General features: G+C 40.2%; 2 protein-coding genes across 4 annotated transcripts in view; one reads left to right on the top strand and one right to left on the bottom strand.

Moving 5' to 3' along the window:
- The window catches only part of RMND1 (required for meiotic nuclear division 1 homolog), a 48,246-nt gene extending 47,005 nt beyond the window's left edge, over window positions 1-1,241 (bottom strand). The window contains exon 1 of one of the 2 annotated variants that reach the window (XM_060240868.1): window positions 1,023-1,241. The gene's annotated coding sequence lies outside the window, so the exon portion shown is untranslated. The other variant, XM_060240861.1, reaches the window with a different exon arrangement.
- Window positions 1,112-10,992, top strand: ARMT1 (acidic residue methyltransferase 1). 2 transcript variants are annotated; one of them, XM_060240881.1, is made up of 5 exons: window positions 1,112-1,411; window positions 4,018-4,123; window positions 6,526-6,761; window positions 8,452-8,617; window positions 9,822-10,992. In XM_060240881.1, the coding sequence occupies exons 1-5, from the start codon at window positions 1,359-1,361 to the stop codon at window positions 10,584-10,586; spliced, it is 1,326 nt and encodes a 441-aa protein (XP_060096864.1). In that variant the 5' UTR covers window positions 1,112-1,358; the 3' UTR covers window positions 10,587-10,992. The 2 variants fall into 2 exon arrangements, with proteins under 2 accessions (XP_060096864.1, XP_060096867.1); XM_060240884.1 differs by having other exon boundaries at window positions 1,407-1,518.
- The last annotated feature ends 6,606 nt before the right edge of the window (window positions 10,993-17,598 follow it).

Consider the following 17,598-nt stretch of genomic DNA (forward strand, 5'->3'; position numbering starts at 1 on the left):
ACATGCGGCTCCTGAGTCACAGTTTGGCCACCTCTGTTCTAGAATAAATGCTGAGAATCCGACCAAAGTGATATAGAACCTTCTCTACGAAGAAATGCTAAAAAGCATTTTATTCTTAAAAAAAAGATGACGGAAGGACAAAGATGGTTCAATTTGTAAAACTGCACAATGTGCAGAAAGTGGATTGACAGAAATTTGCCTCCACATCCCAGGATAGTTGATCTCAAAGTTCAAAGTTGATACACAATAGATTCAGAGCAAACAGAAGGAATTACAAAACTATCCTTAACACAGAATTCATAGGATGGAATAATGGCCACTGGCTTATTTGTCTTTAAAAGGAAACTGGACAAATTCTAATCTATCAACAGCTATTATTCATGAGAGTTAGATGAAACCTCAAAAGGCCTCTGGGAGGATTCCCGCATGGGGATGCTGTGGCCTTCATTCTCTACTTCGTGGGTTTCCTAGGTGCATCTGGTTGAACACTGAGAGGACAACAGCCTAAAAATACCATCCTCAGTAAAGTTTCTCCTTTCTACAGCCCGTTGACGTCCATGGATTTAGGAAGGGCGGAATTTAGGAATGCCCTGCAAAGGGACCACTATTTTGATCCAACAGGGCCATCCCTGAAGTTTCTTCCTGCAAAAGAAGCTTGGTCAGCTCTATTCATAAGCCAATACAGACAAGAGACAATAGGGGAAAGTTGTTTGGAAGACGTGGCGTGGCAGGCCTACCTTCGGAAACCTGCCTTCCACAAGGAGAGCCACTACAAAGAGATACTTCCTACGTCCCTCCTCTCAGGCAAGCACGCCTCACTTTCTTAGAGACTGGAACTCAAATCAGGTTACCAGAACTGCCTCTCTTCAGCCGCACCACTAACACCAAAGGCTTAGCCGGAAGAGGACAGCTCAAGCGCTTAACGCGGGGCAACCTCCACACTCCGCACGCAACCGCAGGATTCAACAGGAACCCTCCCCCATAACGAGCCTCTGAAACACGCGCGAGAGCTTTTCACCGACCTGGCTGCTACGAGGGGAAGAGGCGGAGCGAGAGACACCACCTCCCGCTCTCGAAGGCAATAAAGTCACAAGCTTGGCGGTAGCTCCCTCGCGCTTCACCACGTGAAGCCGGCAGCCCTCCTCCTCCTCTTCTAGCCCCGCCCCTAATCAGGTGACTTCACATTGATTCCCGTCCCGCGTCAGCCCTGTCCCCAGAGCGAGCACCACCCTGGCTCTTCCGCTCGATCCCGCCTCTAGATGTGTAAGAAAGCCAAGTCGGCCAATGAGAGTGCGCCTTGCGTGGGATTCGCGTCGCCTCTGCGGTGCGAATGAGAGGAGGGCGCCGTAACGAGTAAAATGGCGGCGCAGATGGAAGTGTTGCCGGCCCCGCTCTCGGGCAAGTTTAAGGGGTGCGTCCCGTGTCACCTCTTTCCCCTCATGGCTCCGTTGGATAGACGCAAGAGAAGGGTAACGCGCCAGCAAAAAAGGAGTAGAAGGAGGCTAGAAGCTCACATCGGTCGTTGCTAGCTCCTTCTCAAGTTCCTCTTTCGTTCCCTCCCCTTCGTCTGTTGGCAGGAAAAGACGGAACTCGGGGGTGGGGGAGGGGAGGAAGCGTCAGCTATATATTGATAAACAGACATCACATCGTAATAGTTTATGGCTTTGTTCCGCTTTCTGAGTGCATTACGAGTCAACAGCTGCCCCCACCCGCTGTTGTTGCTAGGAGGGATGGCGGTAGTTTACGGCTCTAACCAGTTTTTATTTAGTTTGCTGGCCAGGCCTTTTAGAATATGGCTTGATATCTACTCTTGCTGATGCAGGTGTTGTGCGGGAGTAGACTTGCAGGCTTCAGGAGAGGGGCACCCCTTGGATGCACAGATCTTTTCACAAAAAAACTCTTAGCCCAGCCTGTCTGCGTGATGTACTGCTTCTCTAGTTGCAGAGATCTGCAGTTCTGTTGTTTATCTCTGATGTAAGAAAATTCAAAAATGGTATTGCCCATCGGTAATTGGTGTAGTTAAGTAACTGGGAACATAAGAACATAAGAGAAGCCATGTTGGATCAGGCCAGTGGCTCATCCAGTCCAACACTGTGTCACGCAGTGACCGCAGTGTGGTGTAATTTATTGTGTCTTTGTCAGAATTCTTGTGTCACATTCTGATACATGTGTAGGCTGCATTCCTGAGCATGTTTCTCAGAGCTGACAGTCCAATCCTAAACATAGTTACACTGTCTTCAGCCTGCAGAATTCAACCAGTTCAGAAAGGGGTAACTGCTTAGGTTTTTACTGTATCATTCATTGTGTTTACCTGGATTTATGAGTTAATATGTTTAAGCGTGGACTGACATTGTAAAAGAAAATAGAGCATGCCCAAAGATTAGAACTGGCAAATGTTCTTTTAAAAGAGAAATAATGGAATTGCACCATTGTGTATTAGAGAATGAGTTTTTTAATATCTATATTCTGCTCCAGGCAGGTATCCTAAGTGGTAGCATTAGTAAATCTTAACATACTTATATATGCTTTCCAATACAATTTTGGTTTTGCAAGCAAAAGTTTTGCACATGGAAATCTCTTCCCAATCTGAGAATACTGTGATGAACAAACCTCTATTTTCATTACTTTACTCCTTGTCACATTTATGTTCTTTGCTGCTTTTGCAAATCTCCCTTTCTACAAAACTCAGATGCATGAAGGAAAAAACATTTGGATCTTTTTCACTTATTATGTGTGTTAGTGTTTCTAGGGAAAGGAACCTTGGAAAGATCTGTTCTACTTGCATCTCCAGTCAGTAGTATTTTTTCCTCTGGAAGATGAATAGCACTCCCATGAAGGCAGCTAAGATGTGCAATAGTCAAAAAACCCTCCAGTCCTGATGAGAATTGCATTCTCTTTTAATGATCTTGACACTCTTGTCAGTCAGTTACCTAGTATCTTTATGTAGGTGCAATTACAAACTAGTTTTTGCTTGCCCTTGAGCTCTGTTCTGTCTCTAGGTGTGATGTTGACATGCAGTGTCTAATGACTCAAAAGAAAGTTGACAGTATTTTGTAATTGAAGTGGAAAGTTCATTTGGCAGGAAAAAGTCATACAGGGCTCTAAGGAAGAACACTGTGTGCTGTTGGCAAAAAAAAAAAAAGATGGACAGAGAGGCAGGGGTTTCTGCTCAGGTATGTGGGCTGAGCAATAGAACATTTCTTTGAGTGAGGACCTAGGGTATGGAGGATGAATGATTGAACAAACCCAGGAAAAGGAATGCTGTAGCATGGTTAGCTGATAATCTAGGAACTTTTTAAAAAGTCAGTGCAAGAGATAGAGGTCTAAAGGGGAAAAAAAAGAATGCTTGGGGGAAAACTGAAATGAGCTGGGAGTGTAGAAACTGGAATGGAAAAGCTACGGAGGTTTGGTCTGCTGGCTCAGGGCATAACAGTGAGTTTTAAGGTTCCAATGATGACTTAACAAAACCAATATTTAATTACAGATTGTTAAGTAATAATTGAAATTTAACCAAACCTAATTACAATATTTTTGTGCAGGGACACATGGTAACATTTGTTTATATTTATGCATCTGTTTATATATTCATTTACACTTTGATATTAAAATATTGCAATCCCAGTAGAGATGGCTAAGTGCTACTGTTAGAAATCTTTTTTGGAGTGTTAAACTTCTGTACCAAGTTATAAATACATATTTCAGTACTTAGCTTACAAGTACCAGTACTATCCTTAAAGCTGAAAGATCTTATCCCTGTTATCAGCCTAGTGACCTGCAAACATAGGTCATACTCTGATAATACTACTGGTATTATTAATATGCTAGTAGTGTATTATTACTGACTTGGGATGTGGTAATGAAAAATGTGACCATATAAAGTTAGAAGTTAAGGGTAGTCAAAACATATTTTTTCTAAATCCAGAATATTACTGTTTTCTTGATTTCAAATATTTTGTGACTATTCTGACTCTTGAGTAAAGCAGCTGTTTACAACAAATATTGTTTTGTTCTTCATAGATCCTTTGCATATGATACAATTAAAGACAGGCTACCTCAGATTCTGACTAGAGTTATTGATACCCTGCATCGACATAAAAATGAATTCTTTGAAGAACACGGAGAAGTAAGAAACTTTTATCCCTTTCTCGATGTTGCCTAAGCCTTCCAGTAATTTTCTTTTTAGTTGATCTGCATGCTTAGAGAATCTTCCTCTGTGTTCATTCTATTCTAACTATGTTTGTAATTGTGTCCTCCTATCCTTCCATTTCTGTACAGTCTCTTTGCTCTGCTTTTGTAGGCTGTCTTGTTCTTCCATTTTATCTTGTTATCTTATTTCTCTGTTCTGAATTAATAATTGAGTTTTTCCTTTTGCCATTTCCATCTTTTTCTCAGAGATATTCAGTACACAAAGATCTGAATGCTAGGTATTATTTCAGAAAATACCAGAGATAGTGTTTACTATTGTGGAATGTGATTGAGGGCTTTTTTTTTATGACAGCACAGAATTCCAGATGATGCTATTAGAAAATTAATTTTATTATTTCCTATCTTTTCAGCAATAGGTTGTTAGGATTTGGAAGAAAAGAGAAATAAATCATTGAATATTATGATTAAAATAAAAAAATATGCAAGAAACTTGGCAGCAGCTTCCAACCACTTTGTATAATTAGATAACAAGTTTTAAGATAATGTAATTACTATAACACTTAACATCGAAATTAACAAAAGCTCCCAATATATCACATCTAGTTTTAACAAAAAAGGGACAATGTAACAAGACGTGTGAGACAATTTCTGTTTCTCCAGAAGGACATCCAGGAAATGACTTTGGGTCTTCCAGTACATTCTGCTGTTGGAAGCAAACTGTATCTTGCTAAAGCAATTAAATTTAGGGTTTTGCATAGTGATCAAATAGTTGGCAACTGTAAAACAAGTAGTAGGAATATACTCATAATACAGAGAACATTCACAATACAAATCAGTAAGGAGCCCAGACCAATCTTGCAATAAAATAACCTTGTTTATTGTGATCAATACCTGATCAGAATAATAATCAAATAAATTATCATCTGTTGAAAATCCCAACTTTTGTGTAGTTTACCAAGAAAAGCTGATAAGAATGAGTCTTGCCTCATAAGAATACTAATTGAACAGGGGCTCTAGCAAGAATATTTTTAATTTCATATTGATAGCATATTTCCATGTAATTTATTCTAGGGAGCACAATCCAATTTCTAATCTGATTACTGAATTGGGAGATAGAATTGGGAATTCCCAATATGATTGGGGTGGGAATCTTTGACAATCAAATGCTGCCATAACACAGCTTGATGCAAGGTTGTAGGCAATAACTTAAAGAGTTATATAATTTAAGCAGCGCTGAAAAGAACTGTCTGCCTTTTGTAAAATAAAATTTCCTCAAGGATGTAAATAGAAGCTGAAAGCTGTTTTTTATGTCGATATAAGAATAAACTTGCTCAAACTCCATTCCCTGCACTATCCAAGGATCCTCTGTCTTTTCTCAAACACCAATATTTGACATTTATTTCGATTGATGCTAAGTAACTCTGTCTCATAGTAATGAATAATTTAATTTCTTAAGCCTTGCCTAGTCAGTGATAATAATAAGGCATCATAAACTTAAAAAATTAAAATGCCGTGGGAACATATTGACCTACCAAAAGAGAGCCACATAATAGAAATAAAAATTTTCTTGGAATAAAATACTTTGAAAAATGTTTGAACAGTTTTATCAGAGCAGGATTTGGAAGGCATTTGAAGGGTTGGAAAATAAGAGGAAGAAAGGCATGGGGAAGCTTAGCAAAAGGTGGCTTATGACTTGCAGAAATAAGTATTCTCAGCTGGTATCCAGATGTTCTTATTTTGACATACATCAGGAACATCATCAGCTGTGTTGACCTTAGTGGTTGTTGCTTGTAGATGGATTTCATAACAAGTTTAGCTTATAGAGGAACAATGTAGCTTATAGAGGAACAATGTAATTTATAGTGGCAAATAACTTCACAAGAAATAAAGAGGCAGTGGAAATCTGCAAAGACCCACTGCATTGTTACCACACAAATTAAAATATGTCCAGATTGAAATGGAGAAGCATTTTTCATTTTATGCCCTCTGAAGGCCTGTCAGGACTCATTTCCAGGTAAAAATTTGATGCTACCACTGCTGCTATTCTCATTTATATGTCATTGTCCTGCCCATATTTTCAATTGGCATAAACAACAGAATCATGGTGGAAGTGGGGGTGACCCACCTTGGCTTACAGTGTTATCTACAGGTAATTGTTTCTCTAGGAATTCACTTTAATTCCAAGATCATGTTTGTTTTCAGAGTTGCTATGGACTGTGTGCTTTTGAAGTGAATTCTTGACAATACGTTTCCTGCTTAGCTTTTGAGATACATAAAAGGATATTATGTGTTAAATATGATTTTTGAAAACATATTTTTATAAAGTAATACATACTAATAATACAGGATTGGAAACATTTATTTCCCTTTTTGTTTTAGAAAGGTGTTGAAGCAGAAAAGAAAGCTATAGCCTATCTATCCAAGTTACGTAATGAGCTGCAGACAGACAAGCTGTTGATTGCTTTGAATGATAACCTGCCTGATACTGTTCTGTGGAACCAGTACCTAGAATATCAGCAGAATTTATCGTATGGACCGCCAAGCTGGTTTAAATCACCTTGGTTATATGTAGAATGTTACATGTATCGTAGAATTCATGAGGCGTTAGTTCTAAAGTAAGTACATGTGGTTTGTGAACTTTTTTGTATGGCTTCCATCTTTTGGATAAAGGAACTGGGTGGGGGGAGGAATACAGATTTAAAGTAAAACAGATTTTTGAGTGCCAGCCATATTCCTTTCTTCATTACTTCCAGACTCATTTTGCGCAATATGTCTGGCTGAAAAATTTGAAATACTTTGGAGCTTTTTCATACTTTGCTGGTTCTATGATCTGTCTTGAATCTGTGACACACTTTAATTTCATATTCAGCTAAATTCATTTCTGACATTCCACTTTCTAGTAGATGAAAAATACTGAAAACCTTTTTAGGCCACACACCCCTGATGTCACCATTTTTTTGCACAGGGTTTTATTTGTAGAAAAAGCCCAGCAGGAAGTTGTTTGTATATTAGGCCATACTCCCTGATACCAGGCCAGCCAGAACTGCGTTCCTATGCATTCATACTTAAAAAAAAGCCCTGGTGATAACTGAAGCAACATACAGTCGCACATAGCAGCATTCCCTTCTTTCTTAGCACATGCTACTCATTCAAAAAATGAAATGTCTGTTTCGCAGGAGTTTCTTTTAGCCAGAATTTCCCATTTTTAATTGGATTTTTAAAAAAAAATCATCAGGGCTTTTTCCTCCAGGCCTTTACATTTCTAAGTCTGCTTATTTAGTGCATAAGGATACAATAGGACCTCAATTTTTGGGATACAAATTGCACATAAAGCCCTTTTACCTTATTTGAAATAAAGCGATTATTTATTTAGTTTATTAGCGAGGGAATGAAAAATGCTTTTCTGCTGTTGCTGAAATCATTTTTGAGTGTTTTAAGTTATGATTTATTGTACAGATTCTGTACATCTTCTATATAAAGTGCTATGTAGCCTGTCATGTAAAATATCAACATTAAAATGAAAAATTATTGCTTTACTCCCTTGGTTGCAGATATACCCAACCATTGATTTGAATATTTATTTTAGATGTTTATACTCTGCTTTTCTCCCTAGTGGTACCCGTTGACTTATATCATCATTCTCCCCTTCATTTTATCTTTGCAACAGCCATCCTGTGAGAGTGACTGTCGCAGCTCACTTAATGAGCAATGAGTAATGGCAGAATGAGGATTTGAATGCAGGCCCTCCTGGTCCAATACTCTTAACAGCTACACTTTGCTGACAGTGCCATTCTAAGCAGAGTTGCACCTTTCTAAGCCCATTGACATCAATCAGCATAGAAGGGTATAACTGGATAGGATAGTACTGTGAACTGTAAGCTGTGGGGGTTTCCCAATGTATTATCTGGTAAATATAACATCTGAATTAAGCACCCCTCTGAGAAATTATACAAGAATGGAAAATTTTAATATCGTGCTGATGAGAGAGTTTAAAATAAGGTGTAAGCTGTGGGAGAAAAGGATTTGAGAACAAATAAAAATGTTCTGAAACTCCTTCCAAACAATTAAAAAAACCCATGCTCAATGTAAAACTGCTAGCATCTTGTATTCTACATGGCATTATTTACCCTGTTTCATGACAGCACATTATGCATTTCCGTTTCAGTGCCCATGATGAAGAGCTGAGTTAGAGAAATATACAGCATAACTTCAGGAAGTGCAGAAAATTGTCCCAAAAGTGAGGGGGAGAAGAACTTTATATGAGATTGCAGTTTTCAGTAATAGTATTTCTTTCTTTCTCTTCAGTCCTCCCATCAGTGATTATGATGTATTTCATGAAGAAAAAGTGCGTGGTTTCTTTGAATCGCAACAAGCTGTTATTGTTTTAACCACATACCTCCAAGAACTTCTGGAAAATATATCAAATGTAGATGAAAAACTTCTTCAGGAGGATTTTTTTAAACTTTTGCAGGTAAAATTGATAACATTAAAGTTCAGTAACATGTATTACAAATACAATGTAATTTCTAAAAGACATTTTAAGTTTTCAAAGATTAGCTAATGGTGCTTTTGTCTAAATCAGGTTTTCAGAATGAATTGTTAAAAAATGTTCAGAATAACTTCAGATGATGTGAAAACGTGTTGAACTCTTCCTTTTAAATTCTAGTTCTATAGCCATGGTATTCTGCAAGATCTTTATGACTGCAGAGATCTGATAGAGTTCTCACAATATTAGTGGGTGAGCTACTGCTGGGTCTCAGAAGAAAAATACAGTCAGAAAGCAAAGATAATATGGGACCTGCTCTGCAGCTCACTAAAACTGATTAATATATGTGACAGTGTGTAGTATATTCTTCATATTTATCCTGAATTTGCCCAAATCTCCTTGTTCCTACTTTTTATTTTTAAGAAAGGTAAGTCAGTAGTTCAGCAGTATTCACTCTGTGGCTCATGGAGCATTCACAGCTGCCATCAAGCAAAAGAGCCAGATTGCTTCCATCCCCAGGATGAGGCCTACACCCCAGTGAGGCTCACAGCTTTGCTCTTCTGGTAGTAGCTGTTTCAAGGTGGAATCAGCTGCCAATCGGAACCTGCACTTTCCTGAAACATGAGGCAGCAGGTACCACATTGAAGAACAGTGCTCCTTACCCATTGAATATCACTGGGGTAAAATGTGCCATTTTTCAATACAAAGCAGAGCCACAGTCCATCAAACGCATACTTCAACATGTATACCTTTAGCTTGACATCTTTAGCTCATTAAAGATTTGCATTTATAAATGGGTGGTGAGTGTATGTGCAAGTATCCTATCCTGGCATCTCCAACTAAAAAGGGTCCAGGCAAATAGGTGTGAAAAACCTCAGCTTGAGACCCTGGAGAGCCGCTGCCAGTCTGAGTAGACACTACTGACTTTCAGTAGATGGCAGCTTCATATGTTCATATATCCACCAACTGGGGTTGTGTACATAGCCCTGTTTTTTAAATGCATACTATATGAAGTGAGTGAGAGGATTAGATTCAGTGCTCCTTCCCTGTCAATCAGTTGATTGGTGGGAATACAATTTTTAAAACTAATTATTTTGGATCAGATGTAAATGTGTTTGATGTACACCAGATCAATGAATTGCCTGACTTTAGTATTACAAAGCATATTATGTTCTTTTCCCTCTTTTAGGTTGCACTGTGGGGCAATAAATGTGACTTGTCAATATCGGGTGGTAAAGATAATTCTCAGAAGACAGACCCCTTGAAATCTTTGGAAGAGTTAAAATCTTATATTTTGGTGGATCACATGGAAAAGATTTGGTCACTGCTTATAAATGAAAAGAAAATGAATTCATGGACCCCTACTAGAATTGACATAGTCCTGGATAATGCTGGATTTGAGCTTACTGCTGATCTTATACTAGCTGATTTTTTGGTATCATCAAAGTTAGCTACTGAAATTCATTTTCATGGAAAAAGTATTCCATGGTATGTATCAGATACTACTGTTCATGACTTTAATTGGACTATTAAACAAATGCAATCAGCTAATCACAAGTGGATGTCTAAGTGTGGCATGAACTGGGAGGGGAAAATGAAAAATGGCACTTGGGTGTACCATGATCATTTTTTCTGGACTTTGCCACATGAATTTTCAAGCATGGCTCAAGTTGCTCTTGACTTGTATGCTGAGTTACAGAAGTCAAATTTAATTATTTTTAAAGGTGATCTGAACTATAGGAAGTTAACAGGTGACCTAAAATGGGACTTCACAGTGCCATTCCATCAAGCCTTGAACAATTTTCATCCTGCCCCCCTATGCAGCTTAAGAACATTAAAATCTGATGTTCAGGTTGGATTGAAACCTGGGCAAGGTGAGCAGTTTATGAATACTGAACCAGAGTGGATGATAATTGGAAAATATGGTGTAGTCCAGTTTGATGCTGCTTCATGATTGACTTAAATTATATGAAGGATACACTGTACTAAATGCTGTTGTTGCTAAACAAGGCTGAAAAATGACTGGCTTTCAATATACATGGGTTTTTTTTTCCTTCAAAGTGTCTTACTGTTTTTATTTATTATACAATTGTGTCACTTTAGAGACTTTTCTGGTATTTTCTTCCAAAATATAAAAAGATACTAAATATTTTCTTATATAAAATATTCTGCTGTATAATTGAAGAATGCCAGACATTGACAGATGCTTCAATAACTGGCATGTGCCAGACTTCATTGATTTTAAGTGGAATGTGGCTAACAGGCTTGAATTCCTGTAGCAAAGTGTTATTTTAAAGCTACTTGAGTTGTGTATTGACTGTATCATAAATAATGATTGATTAAAATTATGTGTAAATATATTTGGGAATAATACGTGAAATGCATATAGTTCCACAGTGCTTTAAAGAAACAACCTAGTTGGTGTGCACCATTTTCTGTTTTCAGAGTCTGCTTGACCCCTAGAAGTATTTTGGCTAACTACAGAAACAGAAGGTCTTGCCCTGCCAGGCTGTCTAGCAGGCTTCTGGGACTTTGTGCCCTCCATCTTTTCCAGGCAATGGGTTGGATCCCAGGAGCAGTTGTTGTGAGGATTGCAGAACTTTCCCATGTTTCCCCACCCTTCAACAGACATTTCTGACCCTGGGAAAGCTTATTCCAGGGCACAAAAAGACCTTGCGGTCTAAATGCCATGCAAGGCAGGAAGTCACAGTGGCAAGGTGACAGAATCACCCTCTTTTCTCCCTTCCATCAATGGAAATGTGCTACCAAAAGGGACAGGGCAGTTTTGTCCCCTTCGCCTTCCCTGGTGCAGCTTCCTGATCCTTATGATGACTAGATCACCTGGATTCTGTGACTCTGGTCAGAAAGGACTACCAGGGAGAAGGGAATGTAGGAAATATCCACAATTTTTAGCACCTTTGGCTAAGTACTTACAAGATCCAGAAGGTAAAAGTCAGCACTAGCAATATTTGATTTGGTGAGGGTAGGGGGAAGACTGTTGGCAGTGGGTGGAGACTGCAACAAAGGGGGAGGGAAAGGAGAAAAATACTAATTAGTAAGCCTCTGTCAATTCTGTACTCTTGTTATTTCCTTTCCAGTCTAGGGCTTTTGGAGGGCATTACAACTATCAGAACTGTTTTTAGTAACTGAATATTCCAGAAATGTGGTTTTGCTAGCTTCTTTAAAGGCCTAGAGCAGGAATTTTCAATCTTGTTAAGCCTGGGTTCTATGTGAATTTAGGGGGAGGTATTTGTGAGTTTCCTGCATTGTGCAGGGGGTTGGACTAGATGACCCTGGAGGTCCCTTCCAACCCTATGATTCTATTATTCTGCTTTTGGAAATTTGATTAAAAGTAGTTAACAGCACCACATAATGGCTGCTATGGTGACTGGGTATGACTCCAAAATGATTGAAGCATTTGCTTTCAAATTGTGTCTAACTAAATGTGCTCAGGGCAAACTTCCAAATCTAAGCTCACAAGGTGAGGAACTTGTGTGCCCAGAGGTCTGGGATAAGAAAGAAAAGCTCTAAAACAAGTATAGAAAGGAAAACAGACTGTATTAAATTGAAATAATCAAGCCATGTACATACAACCATTCTGTGCATTGCTCCCCATCTCCAAAGGATAGCTGGCTCATAACTAGGGATGGGTACAAACTGGCTGATGAACCTAAAGTTCATCATGAATTTTGGCTAGTTCGTGGTTCAAAGTTACGTTTGCAAGCTAAAGAGCTGCCATGAACTACCACAAATGTTTATGCAGTTTGTGGCGGTTCGCAGTGGTTAGTTATATCTTATATAAGCTATAAGATATAAGCTATATTGGAAGGTTAGGGAGGGAAGGGTTGGAGGTGGGGTGGCTCTGTATGTCAGAGAGGATATACGGTCCAGTAAGACTGAGGTCAGAGAATTAGATTCACTTTTAGAAATGCTTTGGGTTGAAATAGAGGGCCCAAAAGGAAATTTAACTATGGGAGTTTGTTATCGCCCACCAAATCAAAAGAGAGAGGACGATTATAATATGATGGAAGGCTTAAAGATAGCAGCTAAACGTAAAAACTGTGTCATAATAGGTGATTTTAACTACCCGCAGATTGATTGGGTCAATATGTTTCTGGTCGAGAGAAAGAGATTGAGTTTCTTGATGCTCTCAATGACTGTGCTATGGAGCAGATGGTCTCAGAACCTAACAGGGGTGGGACGATCCTGGATTTGGTCCTAAGTAATGCCCAAGACTTGGTGAGAGATGTAAAAGTGATTGCACCACTTGGGAGCAGTGACCATAATGTTTTTGATTTCACCGTTTGTATAAATAGGGAGTTGTCCAAAAAGACCGCCACAACCACGTTTAACTTTAAAAGGGGTAAATATCCTGAGATGAGGAGGCATGTGAGGAGGAAACTGAAAGGAAAGGTACATACGGTCAAAGCCCTTGGGGAAGCTTGGAGGCTATTTAAAACTATAATCCTAGAAGCTCAGATAAAATACATACCACAAGTTAGGAAAGGCACAAACAGGCATAAGAAAAGGCCTGCATGGTTAACAAACAAAGTAATAGAAGCTGTAAAAGGTAAAAAGGACTCCTTTAAGCGGTGGAAAACCAGTCCAAGTGAGATTAGTAAAAGGGAACACAGGCTGTGGCAAATCAAATGCAAGACTGTGATCAGGCAGGCAAAAAGGGACTATGAGGAGCATATTGCAAAAAACATAAAGACCAACATTGAAAATTTCTTCAAATATATTAGAAGTAGGAAACCAGCCAGGGAGGCAGTGGGGCCCTTGGATGACCATGGGGTAAAAGGATTACTGAAGGAGGATAGGGAAATGGCTGAGAAGCTAAATGAATTTTTTGCCTCTGTCTTCACTGTGGAAGACGAGAACTTTTTGCCCGCCCCAGAACCACTAATTTTGGAAGGGGTGTTGAAAGACCTGAGTCAGATTGAGGTGACAAAAGAGGAGGTCCTACAACTGATAGACAAATTAAAAACTAATAAGTCACCGGGTCCGGATGGCATACATCCGAGAGTTCTGAAAGAACTCAAAGTTGAACTTGTGGATCTTCTAACAAAAATCTGTAATCTTTCATTGAAATCTGCCTCCGTTCCTGAGGACTGGAAGGTAGCAAATGTCACCCCCATCTTTAAAAAGGGTTCCAGAGGAGATCCGGGAAATTACAGGCCAGTCAGTCTGACTTCAATACCGGGAAAGTTGGTAGAAACCATTATCAAGGACAGAATGAGTAGGCACATTGATGAACACGGGTTATTGAGGAAGACTCAGCATGGGTTCTGCAAGGGAAGATCCTGCCTCACTAACCTGTTACATTTCTTTGAGGGGGTGAACAAACGTGGACAAAGGAGACCCAATAGATGTTGTTTACCTTGACTTCCAGAAAGCTTTTGATAAAGTTCCTCATCAAAGGCTCCTTAGAAAGCTTGAGAGTCATGGAGTAAAAGGACAGGTCCTCTTGTGGATCAAAAACTGGCTGAGTAATAGGAAGCAGAGAGTGAGTATAAATGGGCAGTCTTCGCAGTGGAGGACGGTAAGCAGTGGGGTGCTGCAGGGCTCGGTATTGGGTCCCATGCTCTTTAACTTGTTCATAAATGATTTAGAGTTGGGAGTGAGCAGGGAAGTGGCCAAGTTTGTGGATGACACTAAATTGTTCAGGGTGGTGAGAACCAGAGAGGATTGTGAGGAACTCCAAAGGGATCTGTTGAGGCTGGGTGAGTGGGCGTCAACGTCGCAGATGCGGTTCAGTGTGGCCAAGTGCAAAGTAATGCACATTGGGGCCAAGAATCCCAGCTACAAATACAAGTTGATGGGGTGTGAACTGGCAGAGACTGACCAAGAGAGAGATGTTGGGGTCGTGGTAGATAACTCACTGAAAATGTCAAGACAGTGTGCGTTTGCAATAAAAAAGGTCAACGCCATGCTGGGAATTATTAGGAAGGGAATTGAAAACAAATCAGCCAGTATCATAATGCCCCTGTATAAAAAGATGGTGCGGTCTTATTTGGAGTACTGTGTGCAGTTCTGGTCGCAGCACCTCAAAAAGGATATTATAGCATTGGAGAAAGTCCAGAGAAGGGCAACTAGAATGATTAAAGGGCTGGAGCACTTTCCCTATGAAGAAAGGTTGAAACGCTTGGGACTCTTTAGCTTGGAGAAACGTCGACTGCGGGGTGACATGATAGAGGTTTACAAGATAATGCATGGGATGGAGAAAGTAGAGAAAGAAGTACTTTTCTCCCTTTCTCACAATACAAGAACTCGTGGGCATTCGATGAAATTGCTGAGCAGACAGGTTAAAACGGATAAAAGGAAGTACTTCTTCACCCAAAGGGTGATTGACATGTGGAATTCACTGCCATAGGAGGTGGTGGCGGCCACAAGTATAGCCACCTTCAAGAGGGGTTAAAAATATGGAGCACAGGTCCATCAGTGGCTATTAGCCACAGTGTGAGTGTATATATAAAATTTTTTGCCGCTGTGTGACACAGAGTGTTGGACTGGAAGGGCCGTTGGCCTGATCCAACTTGGCTTCTCTTATGTTCCTATGTTAAAAGCAGAAAATGGCTCTGAGCTATTTAAGCCCCAGCTTTCTGCTCTTCACAAACAACAGCTTAGCTGTTTGGCTTCAATGGATGGGAGCCATTTAAACCCCTGTTTTCTGCTCCCCACTATTTTTCATAGTTTGTTTCATGGTTCAGCTACAAACTGAACCCCCAAAAACGCAGTTCATGCCCATCCTTACTGTGAGTATGGTGTGTGTTCACAGAGGAAGTGTGTAAGTGTACACTCCCTCCCTATAATCCACATTTGGATAGGGATAGCTGCATCCTCACAAGCTTCCTTTGCAGGTAGGCATCATGTTCCTGAGCTTGTGATCATTGGGGGTATAACTTTTGCCCACTGCCCCTTCCTGAATGTTCAGTCATTCTACACAGGTCATGTGCAGAGGGTTTCAGAAATAACTGATTGCTTGTGTATAACCCTGATTATTGAGAGCCAGTTTGGTATGAGAGCCAGTTTGGTGTAGTGGTTAAGTGTGCGGACTCTTATCTGGGAGAACCGGGTTTGATTCCCCACTCCTCCACTTGCACCTGCTGGGATGGCCTTGGGTCAGCCATAGCTCTGGCAGAGGTTGTCCTTGAAAGGGCAGCTGCTGGGAGAGCCCTCTCCAGTCCCACTCACCTCACAGGGTGTCTGTTGTGGGGGAGGAAGGTAAAGGAGATTGTGAGCTGCTCTGAGACTCTTCAGAGTGGAGAGCGGGATATAAATCCAATATCTTCTTCTTCTGATTCTATTCAATCTGAACAATACTTCAGTATATTACAGCACAAAATATCTCACTGTCCATCAATACCAGTTCTCCATTCTGGCACCCATCCAGTAGTTACTTTCATGGAGCAGTGCATACTTCAGATTAAGAGAAGGGGGGAGCAAGCAGAGTAGGGAAAGAAGATGGAGGTACTTATTTTGTGCAAGGGAATCGTTTTGTGTGGTCTAGTTTTAATCCTCAGACTAGCTCATCAGAACTGTTGATAAGAACATGAAAATAGCCTGCTTGGATTACACACATGGCCATCTAGTCCACCAATCTGTTTCATGCAGCACTTTGGAGGACCAACAAATGAGGCATTGAAACCAAGGCCTTCCCCTGATGTTGCCTCCTAGCACTGGTATTCAGAAATGTGTTGCCTCTGAATGTGGAGGTGTCCTTTAGTCACCATGTCTAGTAGATGTTGATGGACATCTCTTTCATGTATTTCATAACTACATCCATTAGTCGTAAATCCCACAATTTAATTACTTGTTAAGCTAAGAAAGTAAAAAAAGAATTTCCTTTTGTTTGTCATGAATCTATTGCCCATCAACTTCATTGGATGTCACTAAGAAAAAGTATTATGGGACAGGTGGCGCAGAGTGGTAAAGCTGCAATACTGCAGTTGGAGCCCTCTGCTCACGACCTGAGTTCGATCCCAGTGGAAACTGGGTTCAGGTAGCTGGATCCAGGTTGACTCAGCCTTCCATCCTTCCAGGGTCGGTAAAATGAGTAGCCAGCTTGCTGGGGGGAAAGTGTAGATGGCTGGGGAAGGAAATGGCAAACTACCCCGTAAAAAGTCTGTCATGAAAACGTTGTGAAAGCAACGTCACCCCAGAGTCAGAAACGACTGGTGCTTGCACAGGGGACTACCTTTAGAAAAAGTGCTATCTACTCTCTCCACCCTATGCATAATTTAATGAATCTCTAGCACAAGGATGGCCAAACTTGTGGCTCTTTCACTCAAGGGTGGCCAAACGTGGCTTCTTCACACATATTGTGTGGCTCTCGGAGCCCCCACCACGCCATCAACTGCTCTTGAGAAGGCATTTCTCTCTTTAAATCACTTTACCAAGCCAGCTAGAAGCTTGGAAGATGCATTTAGAGTTACTTTCTTTCTACCTCTACCTCCCTCCCCCATCTATTTGCCTGCCTGTCTTCCTTGAGGCTCTCAAACATCTGACATTCATGTCTTGCAGCTCTCAAACATCTGATAATTTTTCTATGTGGCTCTTACATTAAGCAAATTTGGCCACCCCTGATCTAGCATGTGTTCCCTCTGTAGTCTTCTTTTCGATAAGAAAAATCACAGACTTTTTAGTCTTTCTTCATAGGCAAGGTGCTCCAGTCTCTTAATACCTTAGCTACTTTCCTCTGTTTGCAGCTCTCAGACAATGTGTTGCTTAGATTCAGCTGAGTGTCTAGTCCAGAAAATAATAATAATAATTTTTAATTTATATCTCGCCCTCCCTGCCAAAGCAGGCTCAGGGCGGCTTACATAGCATAAAATACAAACATTACAATAGTACAATAATAAAAACCCCAAATTAGAAACAGTTGTGTTCCTCAATTAAATATACAATTACATTAAAATCATCAATTAGACTAACAATTTAAAACCACAGTTTAAACCACAATTAAT

Source organism: Heteronotia binoei, chromosome 1, assembly GCF_032191835.1.
Source record: "Heteronotia binoei isolate CCM8104 ecotype False Entrance Well chromosome 1, APGP_CSIRO_Hbin_v1, whole genome shotgun sequence".
Taxonomy (NCBI): Eukaryota; Metazoa; Chordata; class Lepidosauria; order Squamata; family Gekkonidae; genus Heteronotia; species Heteronotia binoei.